The sequence below is a fragment of the Chaetodon trifascialis genome, chromosome 20, assembly GCF_039877785.1.
Source record: "Chaetodon trifascialis isolate fChaTrf1 chromosome 20, fChaTrf1.hap1, whole genome shotgun sequence".
In the NCBI taxonomy this organism is placed as follows: Eukaryota; Metazoa; Chordata; class Actinopteri; order Chaetodontiformes; family Chaetodontidae; genus Chaetodon; species Chaetodon trifascialis.
The window spans coordinates 4,808,020-4,826,617 of NC_092075.1; the positions used below are offsets into that span (position 1 = coordinate 4,808,020).

The window sequence follows — 18,598 nt, forward strand, 5'->3', positions numbered from 1 at the left end:
TACATGTTTCATGTACTGCTGTCTGGGCATAGGGACACTTTTAGCAAATATGACAAAAAATTACTTTTATACAAGTTACCTACTGCAGCTTTAATGACGCACTGAAGCGCCAGTCATTTACCTGATTGGTTGCATGGAAGATTAGCAGGTCCCTGGCTTATTTTAAATGATCGAGCACTTTTCCAAGGATTATTCTGATGTTTTGGACTCAGTATCATCTGGACCTTTGCCGGCGTAACGACACTGTTTTTGAGACATCATCGGTGAGTGACCTCAGTTTTCTAATCGTTTTGTTGTTGTTAGCTGTGTACCTGATGTTGTTATTGTGTCTTGAAATCGTTTGCATCAGTCGAATCACAACAGTCTAAGCTTTGTAGCAATCTATCGCACGAGTGCAAACTTATACTTAGCATTTGCGTACGTAGATGGGCTGGTAATTTAATGACATCTAGTGGTGAGGTAGCAGATTGCAACTAGCTGAACACCCCTTGTCTCTCCCCTACCTTTCCAAGCATGTGGCTGCTGACTACACAAACCATCTGAACTGCACTCTCCAGAGTCAGCGTTTGGTTTGTCCGTTCCGGGCTACTGTAGAAGCATGACGGCGCTACAGAGCGGACTCTGTGAAGAGGACCCTCTGAAGATTTAAGAGCTCATTGTAAGGTAACAAAAACTTTTCTTATTTTCTGGTGATTTAATGATAGCTTTTTAAAGCTGGGTTTGTCTCTATAAAACGTTAAGTTATGTATTTGGCGTTTGGAGATGTTTTGGAGTGGAATTAAAGAATGTAGTATCCAGCAACAAGTGGCTTAACACTTGGCTGTTTTCCAGCCTTTGATACTTTTTTGGAGTGATGGAGCGTGTTTAGAGCAGCGGCATTGTTTTCATCAGTCTCATGTCCTAAATGCAAGCCTTTGCCCCGGGGAGCCTGTTCCATTTGGCCAAAGAAGCGAGAGTGCCTGACAGAGAGCAATTATCAGCACAGGAGCTCTCCTTTAAAAAACTCATAACGACGATCTGCCGTCAGTGAGGTCCACTCCACCGTTCGATCACACACTGTATTAGAATAATAACAATCATATTGAACTTTCATGCTTCATCTCTCCTGCCCTCGAGCTATACTTCCAAACAAAACGCAAGGCATATTTATATGATAATCAGCTCAGTTTACAGCTATTCTGCAGAGACATTTTGCTACAAAATCCTCCATTTTTTGTTGTTAAGGCCATTTCAGGTTTCTGCTACCTACTGTGGGGAATAACAATCAGGCAGTATGTAGGTCAGGCTCGCTGAGGAGTGGGACTGCTCAAACCGGCCTGTCACATCCCTCCATCACACCCTCCGCTCTGCCTTTGGACCTCCAGTCTGAGCATATGTTCTCTCGAGCTGCTTGTCATCTATCTAGGACTCCTTGAGTATTTAATGAACATGTGATTCATCTCGCATGCGCTCAAATTAAGCTTCATTTACATTTCATCATAACAAAGCGTCGCAGAGGACAATGCAGGCAAGTCTACGGGAGACAGACACAAGAGGGTGAGATTTTAAAATAGCTAAATAAAACTTTAATAGGTCTAGTTGCAAATGTACATAAATTGCACAGCCACATTTTGTCAACACAAATTCCTCTGTACATTATTGTTTTGTCACTGTCGTCAAAGGAAGCAGAATCCAGCAAATACTTTATACTTTCAACATACTTACAAAAGTATTTTCTACAAGATAATAGAAAACATACAACATCTTTTACTTTATTTATAGCTTTATATTTTGATTAATCTTTTGTCGGACTGGCTGAAGTGTATGAAGAGTGAGCTCATGGTTTCCTGACTGATGCGGTAGAGCTGAGGTGGGAGCATGGATGGGAGGAATGAACCGAAAGCCCAACATTGGAGTGTTTTATTTACTTTTTTTAGGTGTGCTGATGCAACGTGCACGACGGCTTTACACCAGCTAGCTTTTATTATCGTACACTGCAGTTTAAAGCAAGACTGTGCAACTTCGGCTAAACTACTGTTAGACTAAACCCTAGTCAGTAATTTAGCAATTTAGTAATTAAGCTATTCTAACAGTGAACTGAATCCAAATGAGCCTTATACAGTAAAATCTAGCCAACCTTAGCCACCAAAAGCTACATGGTCATAACGACCAAGTCAGGCTGTAACGTTAGCATCAAAATTTGCGACTGTTAGGACTAGTGTTTAACTGTAGTTTAGCATTTAGCTGAAAAGCTATGCTATTGTCTCAATAATACAAGTGGAGAGGAGTCATAAAGTCAGTGAACTCAATCAGTGAACGTTAGCTACAGTTAGCCACCAGAAGCTTCTTAAAACAGGCCAAGTTAGCAGCAAAGTTTGTTAGCATGTTGAATTGAGCCACTGTGTGTTTTACTGTTTATGAATTCAACTATTTGTAAGAGCAAGAAGGCATTGTTTGCTCTGTCTGAAGTCACACAGTCTCGCTTTAATATCCGCAGCTGGAGGACTGAACATCTGGTGAGCCGTGATGAGGAGGGAAACCCCGTCTCTTGTTTTAAAAAGCTCTGCTCGAGTTACCAAAAATCCCTTTCTTCGGTTTTGAACTTTGCCACGTTTTTAAACACCCGGAGGAGGCGCTGTGCGAAAAAGAAGACAAAAAAGCTAATTATAAACACCAACCACCAAACGTAAAAGTGCATAGAGCCGGACTGGTGAGAAAGACAGGATTGTGCTTGTGGACCTTGTTGGGACTGGACCAGCGAGGCGTCCTCCGCGACTTCCCGAGAGTCGAACTCCTACTTAATCAGTTTTTTGGCTTGTGATATTACAGCCTAAATACAAAAACAATAGCTTTAACAGGGAGAACACTGACAGGTTAATTTAACTGTATATGAGGACAGATGACCGACTGAGCTATTTTGTATTTACAATATCCATAATGATACAGCAGAGTTTGAGCACGAGATACATTTACAAAAAGCTCCGTTAACATTAGGTAAAAATAGTGTGAGCATTTTATTTACACTTTCCCAGGCTGTCCTGCCTCTCAATACACTCAGTTATCATATATTCACTGTATATGTCTGCAGCAAGCCATTCATCATCATCATCACCTTCCAATTGGCAACAAAAAGAAAACAAGTGGTGATACCGAGGCTACGGTCGGCTCGAGGGCGAGGATGACGCATGCAGAGGCTCAGGCAGCCTGTTACAGGTCAGGGAGAAATGAATACAAAAATATACAAAATACAAATGCCATGGCGGGATGGAGCGATGAGAGCGATGCCAGGAAGAGATCGGAAGGACCGAAACCTCATGTTAAGACCGACTGCCAGTGAGCATCTTCACATTCAGAAGAACGAGGGATGAAGGAGGGTGGAGTAAGAAAAGAAGAGAGATGATGCCACTAGGATTAATAGAGTCACAGTTTGGATGCAGCATACTTCATTACCACTGACAAACAAAGCAGTTAGAGAGAAAACGTTGTAACTAAGGAGGCCATTACTGCGACGGCTCACCAGTCCAGTGTATAGTATGAGGGAGCGTCTGAACACGCCTCTCAATAGCTCTTGTGCGACTGGAGAGAGAAGACCACACACGTGACTCGAGACCAAACCAAGATCTGGGTTCAACCGATCTGTCTTTCAGAGCCGTGACGAGCACCAAGAAGAAGAAGAAGAAGCAGCGATGGCTTGACTGTGCAAGTTGTGCAAAGCTACGGCGCCGTTGCTCTCGAACGTGGCGCGCGCTGAACGTGAAGGGTGGAGCGTCATGGAGGTCTGAGGGATGACTGAGGCGGCGGTGCTCGTCACTGCTCCGTGTGGCCTCCTCCTCCTCCAGGGGCTCGAAAGCAAGCTACACACTACAGTCTTTCATCGTGAGAGAAGAAAAAATAAAACTCGATCTCACTCCTAAATAAAGGGCTGCTTTTATATTTGAGATTATCAAATATAGATATAGATATGTGTGTATACTCTATAGAAGAAAAAAGAAATGCTTACATCTATATTAAATTTCATTAATATAGTATCACATAGAATTCATTTACTTTAGTGTTCATAATACATTTAAGTGTGTACAATTTATTTTTGTAACCTTTACAAATCCACAGTATGAGTTGTGCCTTTTTTTGCAGAAATAGGGGAGCTGTGGGGTAAAATCGAGGTGTGTTCCTTCCTTAAGGCGTTTCATGTACCAATAGCTTTTCACAAAGTGCACTACATTAGGGATGGAGGGGTGGGGTAGGGGGGTGGGGGGTCCGCGGGACGCTCAGGAACACACCCGAGGAGTGAAAAGGGACATGAAGATTGTTTTTGGACTAAAAATATCTATTTTTTAGCTCCTATTTGGTAAGTGACTTTAAAGTAAAGCACGAGAAAGTAATCCTCTAAAGTGATAATCCTCCACGCCTGTTGGTGTTTTTAAGTGGACGTCAAGGGGGACGGGGACAAAAGAGAGACAGGAGGGCTGCTAGGGGGACCGTGTGTGGTTACGTAGTGGTTCGTCCCGGGCTGAGCAGGGTCTCGAATTGCCCCACCGCCGCGTACATCCACTGGCAGAGTTTTTGACTGATGGACAGCTTTGAGTCTCGTTATGTACACGCTCTTCCCCGCTTCCTGTGGCCGTCACCCTCCCGCCGAAGGCCGTCTGGTGACCTCTCTGTCTCTACCGGCTGGCCCCCTCAGAGCGGTGGCCTCGCTCCTACACCGGTGTCCAAAAAGTGGAAATGTCTTCCAGAAGCGTCCCCTTTTTAAAACACACGCACGCCCTCGCGCTCACTCAAACAGGCATGCATCCATGCACGCAGGTCGACGTCCTCTCGTTGAAAATCTGTACACAAGCAGGCACTCGGCGCTCGCCCTGGGCAGACGCCCGCCTGTCTAGCAGTTGCTGCTGTTCCTGAACTCTCCGTTTTCCGTAATCTGCAGCTTGGTGGGGTTGGTGGGGGAGATGCCGTTGCGAGTCTGCATGCTGTAGCGCTCCTTCAGCTGCGTCAGAGCGCTCATCAGGCGGGCGTTGGCTGCGTCCAGCGATGCTATGCGCTTCTCCTGCACACACACATGAATACAGTTAGAGGGTGAGTCTCACAAGCTGCCATTAAAAGCTGCTGCGGTAGCATTAACGTGTACTAATGTAGGGAAACAGGGAGAGTTTCATTTCTATTTTTGCTGTTTTCTGCAACATATTTAAACTTTAAATTGATTGAGATGATTATAATCCTGAGGCCAGACAAGCGTTGGACAGCAGACATCTGCATGTGACTCACACGACGGGCCTCTGCCACTCGTGTCGTTCGTACCGAGGAGAGAAATAAGCGCCGGCGAAGGTGACGCGTGATGCGCCTTCGTGTGGCTGAGGCTCGCTGTCAGCGTGGGAAGCAAACTTCCCTCCGTGTCTTCATAATGAGCTTTTTTGTTTTCATTTGCTCTGCCTGTTTACCGAGGGAGACAACTTATTGCCGTACGGTGGCACGTTTGTTTGCAGATGCAATGTCTCATTACTTTCGGCGTGGAGAAGATTAATCACCTCTGCATGTCCGCGTCCGGGTTTCTGTTAATGTCATGTTGCAGCATAGCGTTTTTTTTTGTTTTCCCCCGCATTCAGTTGCAAAATCACTTTGACATTAATCCCCAAAGATGCACGTTCGTATTGTGTGTGTCTGCATGTGTATGATGCACACTTACAGAAGAAACAGCATCCACAGACACACTGTCACACACACTCCAGCGGGGTTTAATCCTCTCTGGCAACAGTTACGCCATCATTCTCTGCTTAATTTGTGATTATATTCCAATCAACATTCTGAATTCTTTGCAGTCAAGCATTCTCCACTTTTCTGTTGTCTTTAAAGCAGTGTTATATGAATAAGAAGCACAGGGATTATGGAGGAGCTACATGCTGACAGCGAACGCGATAAGACATTTGTAAATGTGTGTTTTGTAAGAAACGAGTGGGAGGGAGCTGAGAGCTTCTGCTCAGCCAGTCAAGCTTGTCAATGCCAGAGCTGAGACGGCATGAATTAAACATCTCTTTGTGTTTCGGTGACCCTTTGTTTCTTCGAGCAGAGGACACAAGTGACGGCCCATACAAATGTGAGAGACGTGGACAGAGAGCATCCACAGACACTGACCTGAGCGTCGATGATCTTCTGCTTGGAGTCCACCACCGCCTGCATGTCTGAGTGATCCTTCTTCAGCTCCTCCTCCACCGACATTAACCTGCAAAAAGGACAAACTGGAGTAAAATCTCGAGAACCGAACAGACGCACAGAGCTGCCCTTCGACATCGTCTTCCTCTCCTCCCCACCTGCTGATGATGCCCTTCATCTGGAGGTCCTTGTCGTCCTGCTGTCTGCGCAGGCGCTCCTCCGACTCCTCCAGCCGGGCCTGGTACTCCATCAGCACCTTCTGGGCTTGTTCGTCCTGACCCTTCAGACGAGCCTCGTACTCCTCCAGCTTCTGCACCGACGCCCGCAGCTTCTCCTGCAGCACCGCGATCTCCTGCTGGTACTGAACAAAGAAGCCGAGGGATGAGGAGATTTTTCATCATTACCGCCACGATAACCACCGTCATCATCATCATCATCATCATCAACCCTAACAGCAGGGCCCCCTCCTTCATTAGCATAAATGACAAGAACTAAAAAGAAATCTCTCAATCAGGCCTGAGCTGAAGTCCTGTTGTCCCTGGGTAGGATTTCTGTCTCTGTCTCCTCTCGCAGGGAATCACACGCTTCATTTACAAGCTGTGTTCATTACTGCACGTTTGCACAACATCTGCATAACCACTCTGCAAAACTCTCCAAATCTTTTCGCCTTTTAATCAAATTATCATTTTTCTTTCCAATCAAGCACAGAGCGGCAAAGCTGTCGCTGCGAGAAAATAAGTGAACAACGGTGTCAAATTCAGCTTTTTCCTGAAACCGATGACCTGTTGAGAGGTTGAACTGACAAAAAGAAAAAACCAGAGAGAAAAGGAAAAGAAAGGAAGTTTAGGATGGATAAAGACAGAGAGGAGGTGACAGGGGAGGGATGAAAGCAGTGTAGTAGGAGTCTAGTCTGCCAAATAAGCCCAGAAAATCTCTCCCTGACCTCTCGCTGGACCTCAGAGAGGCTTTGGAGAGAGTTTTCTTCAGGCGAGGGGGGGAATCAAATCTCTTCTGGATAAAAAAAACACATTTCTTGTATCAGTGAGGGATGCTGTGGTCAGCCAGCGTGTCGCTGAAAGACCAGTGAGAGCGAGGCTACACACACGGATAAGAGAATAAGAGTCTACAGCCATGCTAGCTCTGTGAGCTACATGCTAACGACAGCATGCTCACAATAACAATGCAAACAAGCTGAAGTTTAGCAAGTATGTTTAGCGTGTTTACAGCTTCAGGTTAGATTGTTAGCATGCTAAAAAAAAAAGTGCAGCTTAAACTGGTGGGAATGTCATTAGCTTTGCATGTACGTGGCCATAAATGGAAGTACAAGACATTAAAATTCAGACCTGATGATGGCGCTGGAGGAAAAGTTAAAGGACTGCCACATTTACTGCAATTCATCCTTCATTCAAGGGCACATGAATGTCTGTAGTGCATTTCACGGCAATCCATCAAATCGCTGCGCAGAGCCGGGCTAGCATGACTAAAAGGCGTTAGCAGATCGTTCCACTTCGGTGGAATCAGTATGCTTTACTTTAAGTCCTTGTCTTTGCAGTTTTAAAGGAAAATGCTCGTCTTGTGAAGCTTCTGTCTGACTGATGTTTCTTTCCCGCTGATAATATCAATCTGTCAAAAGTCTCCTCTAACAGCTGGAAGTAAAACACTTCCAGGAACAATAAAACTACCATCTATTCAATCAAAAGTACTCATATGAACATTTTTTTAGCGTGTTATCTCTGAGCGTGATCCAGCGCATTATAACCAACCCTGCATCTGCCGATCAGGTTCAGTGACGCACAGCGAGGACGCTGCCGGGATCGTCCGTCGTTCCTCCTCGCCTTCCACTTACTGTCACACGTCACTCTGCTGCCCACCACTGGGACATTTTTCCCATCATCCCCCTCTGTCCCAGGAGGAAGCGTGACCTCAAAGAGCTTTATCTCATCGGCTCCTCTCCTCTTTCTCTAACATCCGTCGGCTCTGGATCCCCTGGCAGTCGCTGACATCCACTGTATCTGCAGCTGCCCCTCTGTTGCACGGTCTACTCTGTCCCATGACGTCTTTGGCTGCGTTAGTTCTAACCAAACAGTCTGACCCTCAAACAGAAATATTTGGCTCCTTGACAAAAGCTTCCTTTGATAGTTTACATTAAAACTTTTAAACATTTTTGAAGATGATTTTTAACTAAAAGACAGTGTCGATAATGTAAATGCCCGGCTAAAATATACCCCCTGTAAATATGACCTATAACATCTGATGCTGCAGTCGAGCATGGTGCTGAATGAATCCCTCAGATATGATCTTGAACACACTGATTTAAATTCAAACCTCCGGTTTATTCTTACGCGCAATGCGAGAAGCGAAACAAGCCGGCACATGCTTTAACCTTCTTCCTGACCCCGGTCCTGCGCTCCCTTTCTATCCATCTGAAACACGGGACGCAGGTCAAGTCGGAGGAAATCAAACCACCGTCGAAGCTGTCAGACCGTCTCTCTCAGAAACAAACCAAAGGCCCAGAATGACTCGGACGCTCTCGTCTTTGTTTAAGCGCTCCTAACCTCACGTCAATATGTTCAATCGCTAACTTTGACAGCTTCTGAATATTTAGCGGAGTAAAAGTTTTGCTGAAGTATAACCCCGTGCCTTTGTATCACTGACCTTTCAGAAATATTCCCATATCTTATGAATATTTATGTGCTTTGACACAAAAGAGAGAGGATTTCAATCCTGCACAGCTCTAACTGTCCTATTGATTAACTGATTGATACACGACGATCGTCTCTTTTCTCCGTCGCGTCTCCGCAGCTGAAATTCAATTCGCTCGAGAATATAATGAACACATCTGAATATTGATAACAGGACAAATGAGGAAAACAAAGGCGGTTTGCACAGATGCATCCCTGCAGCTGCTGCCTGATGTCACACCTGATGACATTCACGAGAGGCTATTTTTCCAACCACAGACACTGGACTCACATCTTTCTCAGGACGCTAGAAGGTGTCTGAAAAGTATATCCATAATCCACAGAACACCATAACTGAAGCCGACTGGCATTATTAAGTCATGCAGTTATAAATCACATCGTGCAAACAAGCAGTTCAACCAAAATGCATCTTTTCTGTGTTAACAGCACCTGAACGAAGTGTGGAATATAATATCTATACAGGAGAATAAGATGAAGAATTAAAAATCAGGAATCCAAATATAGCAGACGACGGAGTAACAAACTGATTATGAGGCTGACAAATATTGAAAAAGGCTCGACTGTTTTCAAACTTGGGCAAGCAGAGGGATGACATCATACAATGACATGGACGATCGATGACATCGTGTTACCTAATACAGCGGAAGAATGTAAAGAACGATTTCTTTGTCTCGTTTTGGTAACGGCTTTCAATGTGTTTTCTAAATATATAGAATTCTTCATATGATTATGCATCGTTTCCTCCTCTCTGCGTATGAGCTCATGCTATGAAAGCTCATATCTTTCCTGATGACAGTCACATTCATCAGTTACTAAAAATGCACGGCGCAGTGTTTCAGCCTTCCCGTTTCGCATGTGCTCCGCAACCCAGCCTTCCTCTTCCTCACGCTCGGCGGTGCTCAACTGGAAAATTAAATTTCGCATAGCGTTTGTTTTTAACGGCAAAAATGCTAATTGCATCACGCTCATCTGAACGAGCAAATTATCTGATTTATTGGAATTTCTCTTCTACGTCCTGATGTCTGCTCCTTCGACTGCATGCCCTGATTTGTTATAGATGACTGAAAGTAGTGTACGGTGCAGGCAAATGGCGACTGCAGGGCCTCGTATTGTTCAGGCTGCACGGGCCATTAGCTGCAGCCTGTGTCTCAGCTGCGGTGGAGGATGTACTGTTTTCCAACCCTCCTCTTGTTGCTGCTCTGCTATTTTAAGGTGGCTGCGGCTTCTTTGTTAGGACTCAAGTTATTGCCTTCTTTGGTTGCTCTCCCTGCCTGGGCTGCTGGCTTCCATAAAGTACGAGCTGTGTTAGGATGACAGGTTTGTATTCATTATGGATGAAAAAAAAAAAGAGGGAGAATGTGGCAGCCAATCAAAGCACGGAGCCGAAGCTGAGGGTGAACGGTTGTAAAGGTTGCTGAGAAGAGTGGCAGGAATGTAGGCAGAGGAATCAGCAGAGAAGCCTCTTTCTGTCTCTCACACACAGCGTTTGCAAGCGCACACAAACACCAGCACGTCTGTGTGGATGTACTGCATGTGCACGCACACACACATACACACACACCTGCTTTGGGCTATAAGGTTCATTCCAAAGATGGTAAGAAAGAGGGGGGAAGCTTGTGAGGGAGAGATTTTAGAGGTGGAGGGACGAAGAGGTTAAAACTACAAAATCCAACACTGCTGACGAGCCAGACTCACTGCAGACTAAAAGTTCAATTCTATATGATGCTTTCTATATTATTAGCTATTATTAACTGTTAAGAGCATTCTCAATATCACAGACCTGCAGAGCCACATTCATATTACAACCAGTTCTAGACAGTTTTTGAAAAATGAGCCAGAGCTACATTTTTAAAAATAACCATTAGTGTTGTTTCTGCTTCTTTGCTAAAAGACATTTACGAGGACACACTGCACACATGTATTTAAAATGTCAAAATACCCGATTAAAGCATCTGATTTAAGGCCAACGTTATCAGCATTCGCCGAGATGCTAAAAGAAAAGCCCTGCTTACATCATTACTACTGATAAAATTCAAGATTTCATGCTGAAGCTAGTCAGCAGTCAAAGAACAGGCTGAGGCATCTGAATGCATCACTTAAGGCTGCGGGAAACAGTGATGGGTACTTTTCATTATTTTCTGACATTTTATAGATTAATCAGGAAAGTAATCAGCAGATGAATTGATAATGAATATAAATCTGGTTGTTGTAATATTCAACTACAAACTGCCGTTACTGCTGTGACTTTCCTACGGTTGATGGCCACGAGCGAGCTCGCCGCTGGCTGCAGAAAAATGGCAAAATCCCAGAAAAAAAAAAAAACAGCCTGAACATCTCTGAAAAGCCAATTTTCAGGAAAAATGGGAGATAGAGGTATTATGGGGTCGCATGCAGAGCCAGACGGATGCACAGCACATCCTATTTACCTCAATTTCATGTTATAAATGCACATATTATGACTGTGAGAAGCGATCTGGGGATGTCTAAGGGACCGCAGGCTTGGGGGAAAGGTAAGGGCACAATGGGAATAAATAGAGCAGATCATTAAGTGTAGAGAGGGTGTCTTAAGAAGGGAGGTGAATGTGGGGACTAATGAGAGGTAAAGAAAGGAGGGATAGTTAAGCGGGAGTATCAGGGCTGAAGGTTGAGGTGGTTTGTGAAAGGAGGGGTTGGTAAAGGTCAAAGGTTGGATGCGGAGGCAGGTTACCTTCTCCACCTGAGTCAGATCCTCTCTGTTTCTCAGTGACTCGGGCTCCATCCCCTCATGGTCTAAATACTGCACATTCATATTCAAAAGCCAGGCTGCTGTGCGGTCCAGCGCACTGGGGTTCACTGGGGAGGGGGCCTAGTAAAACCAACACAACACACACACACACACAGACACACACACACACTCATGAGCTGAGTGCAAGTGACAGGGAGGGGAAGGGGGAGGCAGGTTGCAATAACAGCACAGAAACAACAGAAATAAGCTTGAAATGCACCAACTGATCGGATTGAAAGCAGCAGGTGGAATGGAGACACACTCCTGTCTTCACGCATACACCGGAGCACACACTTCGAGGCGCCGATTTGAGCGCGTGTGAGCGCGTACGCCCACGGCGTCACACGATGAAACTGAAATCAGACTGGAGGCAGATGCTAGCAGTTAAGGAGTGCGTGTGTGTCCCTATCTGCCAGTTACCTGATGGACAGATGGGGAGAGAGCGGCTGTGGGCTGTTACAGAGCATGAGAGCAAACGTAGGATGTTTTTATAGTCAAACACACTCGGTGGCATTGAGGGCTTTTGAAAAGGCTGAAATATCTGAATCTGAACATCTGCAAATGGACAAAATTGAATGAGAGGAGACGAGAATTCAAAGTTTTTGGCAGCCTGCGGAAAAAATATGCATTATAACTCTACTACACTGTTGGCTTTAGCAGCCTCATTAGAGGCCGACGACAATTCATTTACGATCCAGACGGACTGAATTAAGATAGAAACCTATTTAATGAATGTAATTCATTGATGACCAAGATCCAGCGGTTTTAATAGAACAGGGTTCTTGCACTATTTTTAAAGTCAAATTCAGGTCTTTTTGAGGCCTCTACAAATACAATTCAAGACCCAAAAAAAAATGATGCATGCATCAGCATCGCTCCACTTGTTGCTGCTGGCACAGTCTTTTGCATAACTTACACTTTGCTTAGTGTCCTGAGCTTGTCAGCTGGCTTGCAGTCACGCGTCTGCAGCTAAATAACATAACGTGAAGCTTCTGTCGATGCTGGAGTCTCTCATTGTCTAATACTAAGCTAACTGTTAGTTTTACAATTTTCCCATCAGCCTTAATCTGCTCATTTAATACCTACAGCAAATTTACAATAAATGAAAGACAATTCATGAGCTCACTTGACTTGATTTTAATACTTTTTATGGAGCTGCGGGATTCTATCTGTTGTGCTGTAGACTGTATGTCACCCACGACATTAAACTACTTGACCGCGGGTCACTGAAAGCAACACATACTGTGGGCTGCGGCTTCTTCTATGAACAAGACTAAAGTCACATCCAAAGTCTCTTAACTGCATCCAAGTTTCCCTCTCTTGCATCCTTTCCTTGCGTCCTCCCACCAAGGATGCATGGAGTGACAGGCAGGAGAAAAGAAAGGCAGAAATTTGTTTTTGGAGAAACGAGACGTCTTCTCCTCTGAAGTGTCACTTGAAGCGGCGCCTGTTTCTGATGACGACTGACAGCCGATCGCAGCTGTGATCAGCTGTCAGTCGGCTTTAGCAGCTGTGGAGACCTTTGATGAATTTGGGTCTGCACACGTGTGCGCTGTGTTTTCTGTTACCTGTTCAACAAACACCTGCACATGAATAACAACCTGCACTCTGTATTTATGCTGTGTGCTGTGTCCTGATCAGAGGCACAGGAAGCATTTCCATGATGTATTCATTATTTGCCTCTGTATTTATTGATATTCTAAATGTGAAATCTTTATCTAATAACCCAGAATATGATTATGGTGCATCTGAACAGTGGAAATCATCTATTAGGCTAACTGTTTCAGGAAATTGAAATGCTCATCAGCCTCATGTGACTGAATGGGAGGACGAATGATGTAAAAACGGTAGCTTGCTGTCTGACAGACTCTCCTACACTCTCTGACTTTAATTGCACCCATAATAAAAGTTAATGGGGGAAATAACAGATTGTGAAAAGAAAAATCTTTCTCATAAATGAAGAAGCTGTTTGCAGTTCTTTTGTTGTTCAGAGGTACAGCTGACACAGATTTGCAACTAGATGGCCAATCAGAAAACAAACGGGAGTGATATACTTGAATTTAATCTGTCATCTGTCAATCTGATCAGCTGCAGCGTCCAATCAGTGATTGAGATCCAATACGGGGGCATATTGGCCAGTAAAAGACTTCTGTGAAGGCTGCTCTCGTGTATCCTTGCTCATGACTCATCTTTGGGCCAGAAATAAGAGCTTTGGGTCAGGCTCAAAGATGGCAGACCAGAACGACTTTCGGTTCAAGTGAGGACTGAGGAAATATCAAATATGAGACTTTGGATGTGTCCTAGGAGTCTACAGCCAAGCTAGCGGCTCTTTATGGGTGTTCTCAGACACAGCTGTGCTTTGATCCACATGCTAACAGCAGCATGGGAACAATGACAATGCTAACATGCTGCTGTTTAACAGGTATACTACCGGCTGTGTTCGCCATCTTAGCTTAGCATGTAGCATGCTAACATTTGCTGATTAGCACTAAACATAAAGTGCAGCTGAGGCTGATGGGAATTTCATTAGCTTTGCAGCTATTTGATCAGAAATCAAAGTATTGGACAAATGAAAATCTTTCCAGTTCATCCTGATGAGAACACAAATGTCTGAATAAAATGTAATGGCAGTTCATTGAGCAGTGGTTAAGACATTTCGCTCAAAACCACAAATCAACCTCAAGGTGGCACTAGAAGAAGAGTCAGGGGGTCACTTCGATCCATGTGGAGCTATTTCACCGTACAAGTGACGACTTTGACCTGCTGGTGGTGCTAAAGAAGAGCTCGCTGGATCAGAAATGGAGTTCAGATTCATCCTCTGGGGACAATTCAGGTGTAACATTTCATAACAATACGTTCAGTAGTCGTTGACATATTTCAGTCTGGACCAAAGCGGTGAAGCAGCTGGCTGACATTATCATCTGAAGAGCCAAAGGATCATTTAAAAGAAACGATAATCACATAAAAAACCCAACAATAAATAAATATGTGTGCTGACTTCCTCTAACATGCTAATTTAATCAGGGTTTAGTGCTATCAGTAATCTAAAGGCAATCCTATAGACTACTCCACAGAGAGAAGAGCAAAGCATTGTGGTTAATATGTAGATGCTTTCCCCTTCAGTCACCAAAGGCACCCACTGAGCAGAGCTTTCAATTACAGCCTCCAGCCCTGACCTGCCAGTAATGAACGTACGCTTACCACCTCCCACTGTGACTACACGCACTGACACACTGAACCCAGCAACGTACTGGATCTGTTCGGATCCATGCGGCCCGTCGTGTGTTGCCTTGTTTGCGCGTGCGAGCACATGTATCGCTGGTTAATAAGATGCTAACTGTGCCTCCACCGCCCTCATTCTCAGCCCATTAATCTTGACCAGTAAAGCAGTGGTGAAGTGATGAGCTGCCTGTATGCAAATGACTGTTATTACACGCACAATGACTGTAGTTCATTAGGGCGCAATGTGCAGAGTATCTGTGCTGTGTCCACCCACCACAGCCTTTCTTAACATGCTACGAGACAAACTGGCGCTTTGTAACAGGAACCTGATCTATCTGTAATTTCATGTGAAAGCAATAGTTGGTCCTGGACATCGTCCTCAGTTATTATGTGTATGCTTGTCGAGGCCTCGTCTGAATCCCGTACCTGTTTGTGCTGGGCCCTCTGCTTGGTCTCCGGACTGTCACCTTTGGAGGAGGAGGACTGCTGTCGTAATCGGGCGCCGCTGCCGGGCCAGTCGGGGGATGATGTCATCATGTTGCCGGAGGAGGGACGGGGGTAGGGTCCGCTGTTCAGATTCGGCGGCGTGCGACCCCGGGTGATGCTCTGAGGGGGAGGCTGGTCTATTCTGCGCTGAGGGCCGGCGCTGTTCTGTCTGGGGACGGTGGGCTGGTGCTGCGTTTCTGTGAGGGACAGCTGTCGGCGGTTGAACTCCCCTGAACGCCTGGTGTACTCGTCCCCGCTGCTCCCCCCACCTCCTCCTCCTCCTCCTCCTCCACCGTGGTTCAAGAAGGCGTGCTTTCCTCCAGCTGGTCCGTCCTCATTGTTGCTGTGGGAGCTGACAGAGCTGTGGCACTCTGAGCCCGAGTCGGTCATTCCACGAGGGGACACGGGCAAGCAGGCCGCCATCTGGTAGACTGGGTTCTGGAAGGACAGGGGGGCTAAAAGCTGGGCGGGTCGGCCTGGGGTGCTCTCTGTGCCCAGGGTGGTGGGGGTCTGACCTTGCCTCCTCATGGTGGGACCTCCAGGGATGTTCCCCTGTGGGGTTCTGGCCGACCAGCCTCCACCACAGGCTGGACCTTCACCCAGGGCATCTGAGGAGCTGGGACCTGGGCCACCTTCCAGGCTGCGAGGGTCCTGGAGGTCCACCATGGACAGACTCTTGCTGCCATTCGACATGCCCAGGTCAGGTTCATTGGTCTCAGAGTAGCTTGAACTCCGTGCTGGGGAAGGCTGGATCCCTGAGCTCCTTGTCACAAAAAATAGGTCCTTATTTTCTGGGGTAGGGGAAGGTAACCTGGTGAAGTCAACCAATCTGAAAGAGATTAAAGGAAAAAAAAAATAATCTGGCATGAATTTAAAACCTCAGCCAATTAAGATCAGTCCCAAACCGACTGAAAACCTTGAGCGTGGATCCACAAAAAAAAGTAAATAATACATTTTATTCAACATTTATTTAACCAAGAAAGACTTTTTCAGGAGTGTCCTTGACAACATATGCAGCAATAACAGATACAATAATAGTAGAGTCATTTGGTAAATGCTATTATAACGGCAGCATAACTGGCCAAGAGTCATAAAGTCAATGAACTGATGAGACTTAAACACTAAAGCTATCATTAGCCACCATAAGACAGTGATCATAACAGAGCAAGTGAGACAAACCTTCAACCATTCAGCTAAAAGGTTGGAACTATTGCACAGTAGCACAAGTGAATAAGTCAGTATAAAGTCAATAAAGTGGATCAGTAACGTGCTTTATGCAGAGAAACGCACCCAGAAGATGCTAACATCAGCCACCATAAGGTAACCGTCATTCCAGAGCGAGTGAGGCTGAGGCAGCGATCTGACTTCTCATTTTTATGCTCTTCCGTCAAAAGCTGTATCATCTCAAAACCAATTTGAGATTTTGGTAATATAAAACCAAATACTGCAATAAATAATAATAATAATAATAAATACTGCTTTGTACCTCGTCTCCTCGCCTTCCCTTTCTTCCTTCCCTTCAGCCGGCAGATGGAGGCTTTATTGCCAGAAGACGATTACCTTGACAGACGTGATTTATCTTCCAATAATCTCTATCATTCACATCACGCTCGTCTCCTCCCTCTCCCTGTGTCCTTGTCCCCTTCTCTTCCATTACCCTTCCCTCCTAACTTCTTTCTCCTCATCATTCTGCTTGATTTCTTGCCTTCCTCAATCTTGCCACTGTCTCCTTTTCTTTCTCTGACTTTCCATGTCACTGGTTGGTGGATGAGAAGCAATTAGGTGAGCTCATTCGAATGCTGTTTCAGTCTCAGAGCTCACTAATGAGGATGCATCACACACAAACACACACACACACGATATCGATATATGAACAAACAGTTATTGTGATAAAGTAAAGAGGCCAGGCTCTGACATCAGGTCATATAGGGACATCATTTAATTAATTCTATTGATCCTGGGCCTCTGATTAGCATAATGATACCAGCTGTCTGACTCTCTTCCTGTTTCACCGGCCGTCTCATCTTCCTGTTATGTACAGTATGATCTCATCTGCCCGCCTGTGTTCTGGTGCTGTGTTTACTGGTATTTATGAGGCCCTGTTTGTCTGGCTAATAATCATATATCTCTCCTCTTGCTGGTCCTCCATGTTAATCTTCCTAAGCGTCACCTTGCCTCTGTTCTGCCTGAGAGTAAGAAGACGGGCGACGAGCGAGATAAGGTGCTGTCTGAGTGCGTATTCATCCAGAGGAGAGTAAACGAGGTTTCATCGGCTGATGTAAACAAGCGAGGGATGATACTCTCGCTGTGTCACGGCCTCAGCTGACAAACATTAACACTCAGCAGAACCGCTGGTTTGAGAACACACTCCGGCTGGCTGAATAATAACAGGTGTAAAGTACCAGTGTTGGCTTTACAACCGACCTGTTGTGCAATTAGCATATCTCTAAATCACTCCGGGAGCCGACGCGTCATCAAATACGCCAAGAGCTGGCTGCTGGTGCAGGCAGTAAAGCCTGGAGCACAAAGGTGCTGAAAGGCGGCATAATGGCCAGAGGATGAGCAAATGACAAAAATACTGTAAAGAAACACAGGTATGTGTGCAGACTGAAGAGGCACAAGATCTGGGATTTAATGGTGACTGTTCCAAAGGTGACAAAAAATGGCCTTTTTATGTTTGTTTAGCGATATAAGGACTATTTCAGACTTTTTATTCTTTCCATTAGATAAATAAGAAGTGATATTTGGTTCATGGAGTCAATTACTGCACTTCAAAGACTTAAAAGAGGCTTTTTAAATATGCAGGGGAGGATGGTGTATGTTATATTTATGGTTCGCACAGCTAGCAGTGTTGGCGCTGATATTCATGGAAGCAGCTGCAGCACCGACTTTCTGCCTGTTTGCTGTCAGTTAGCTTTTCTGTGCTGCTTTGATTCACATGCAAATACACTTTCCAATGCAGACAAAAAGAATACTGTATACTGCATATAATAATAATTCTTTGTTCAAGATTCATACAGAATCTGCATAAATGATTAAACTAGGTGCATTTGTACTAGAGGATATGTCTTACCCTGAAAGGTCATTGTCTATGACCATCTTCTGCAGGCCGGTGGAGATGCTGCAGCCTGCCTCGGCGGGAGGCGAGCCCATGTGCTCTGAGGACTGTCCGGATGTCATCTGGACGCTGGATGGGTTGGACAGAGCCGTGTTCACCTCCCGCAGGATCCTGGGCAGAGGACCCAGCTTGGAGGCTGCACTCTGGGAAGAGAACGACACAATTATTTCTTAAGCCAAA

The 18,598-nt window shown here is 45.2% G+C and overlaps 1 protein-coding gene across 8 annotated transcripts in view; it reads right to left on the reverse strand.

Moving 5' to 3' along the window:
• Positions 1-1,538: 1,538 nt before the first annotated feature.
• The window catches only part of LOC139348509 (disabled homolog 2-interacting protein-like), a 145,878-nt gene continuing 128,818 nt past the window's right edge, over positions 1,539-18,598 (reverse strand). For all 8 annotated transcript variants that reach the window (XM_070988689.1, XM_070988692.1, XM_070988691.1 and 5 more), the window contains 6 exons: positions 18,374-18,561; positions 15,241-16,129; positions 11,536-11,673; positions 6,285-6,487; positions 6,109-6,196; positions 1,539-5,026 (listed from right to left, as the gene is read on the reverse strand). In XM_070988689.1, coding sequence (XP_070844790.1) covers positions 4,859-5,026; positions 6,109-6,196; positions 6,285-6,487; positions 11,536-11,673; positions 15,241-16,129; positions 18,374-18,561 — 1,674 coding nt within the window. In that variant the 3' untranslated portion in view covers positions 1,539-4,858. The remainder of the gene's footprint in view (positions 5,027-6,108; positions 6,197-6,284; positions 6,488-11,535; positions 11,674-15,240; positions 16,130-18,373; positions 18,562-18,598) is intronic.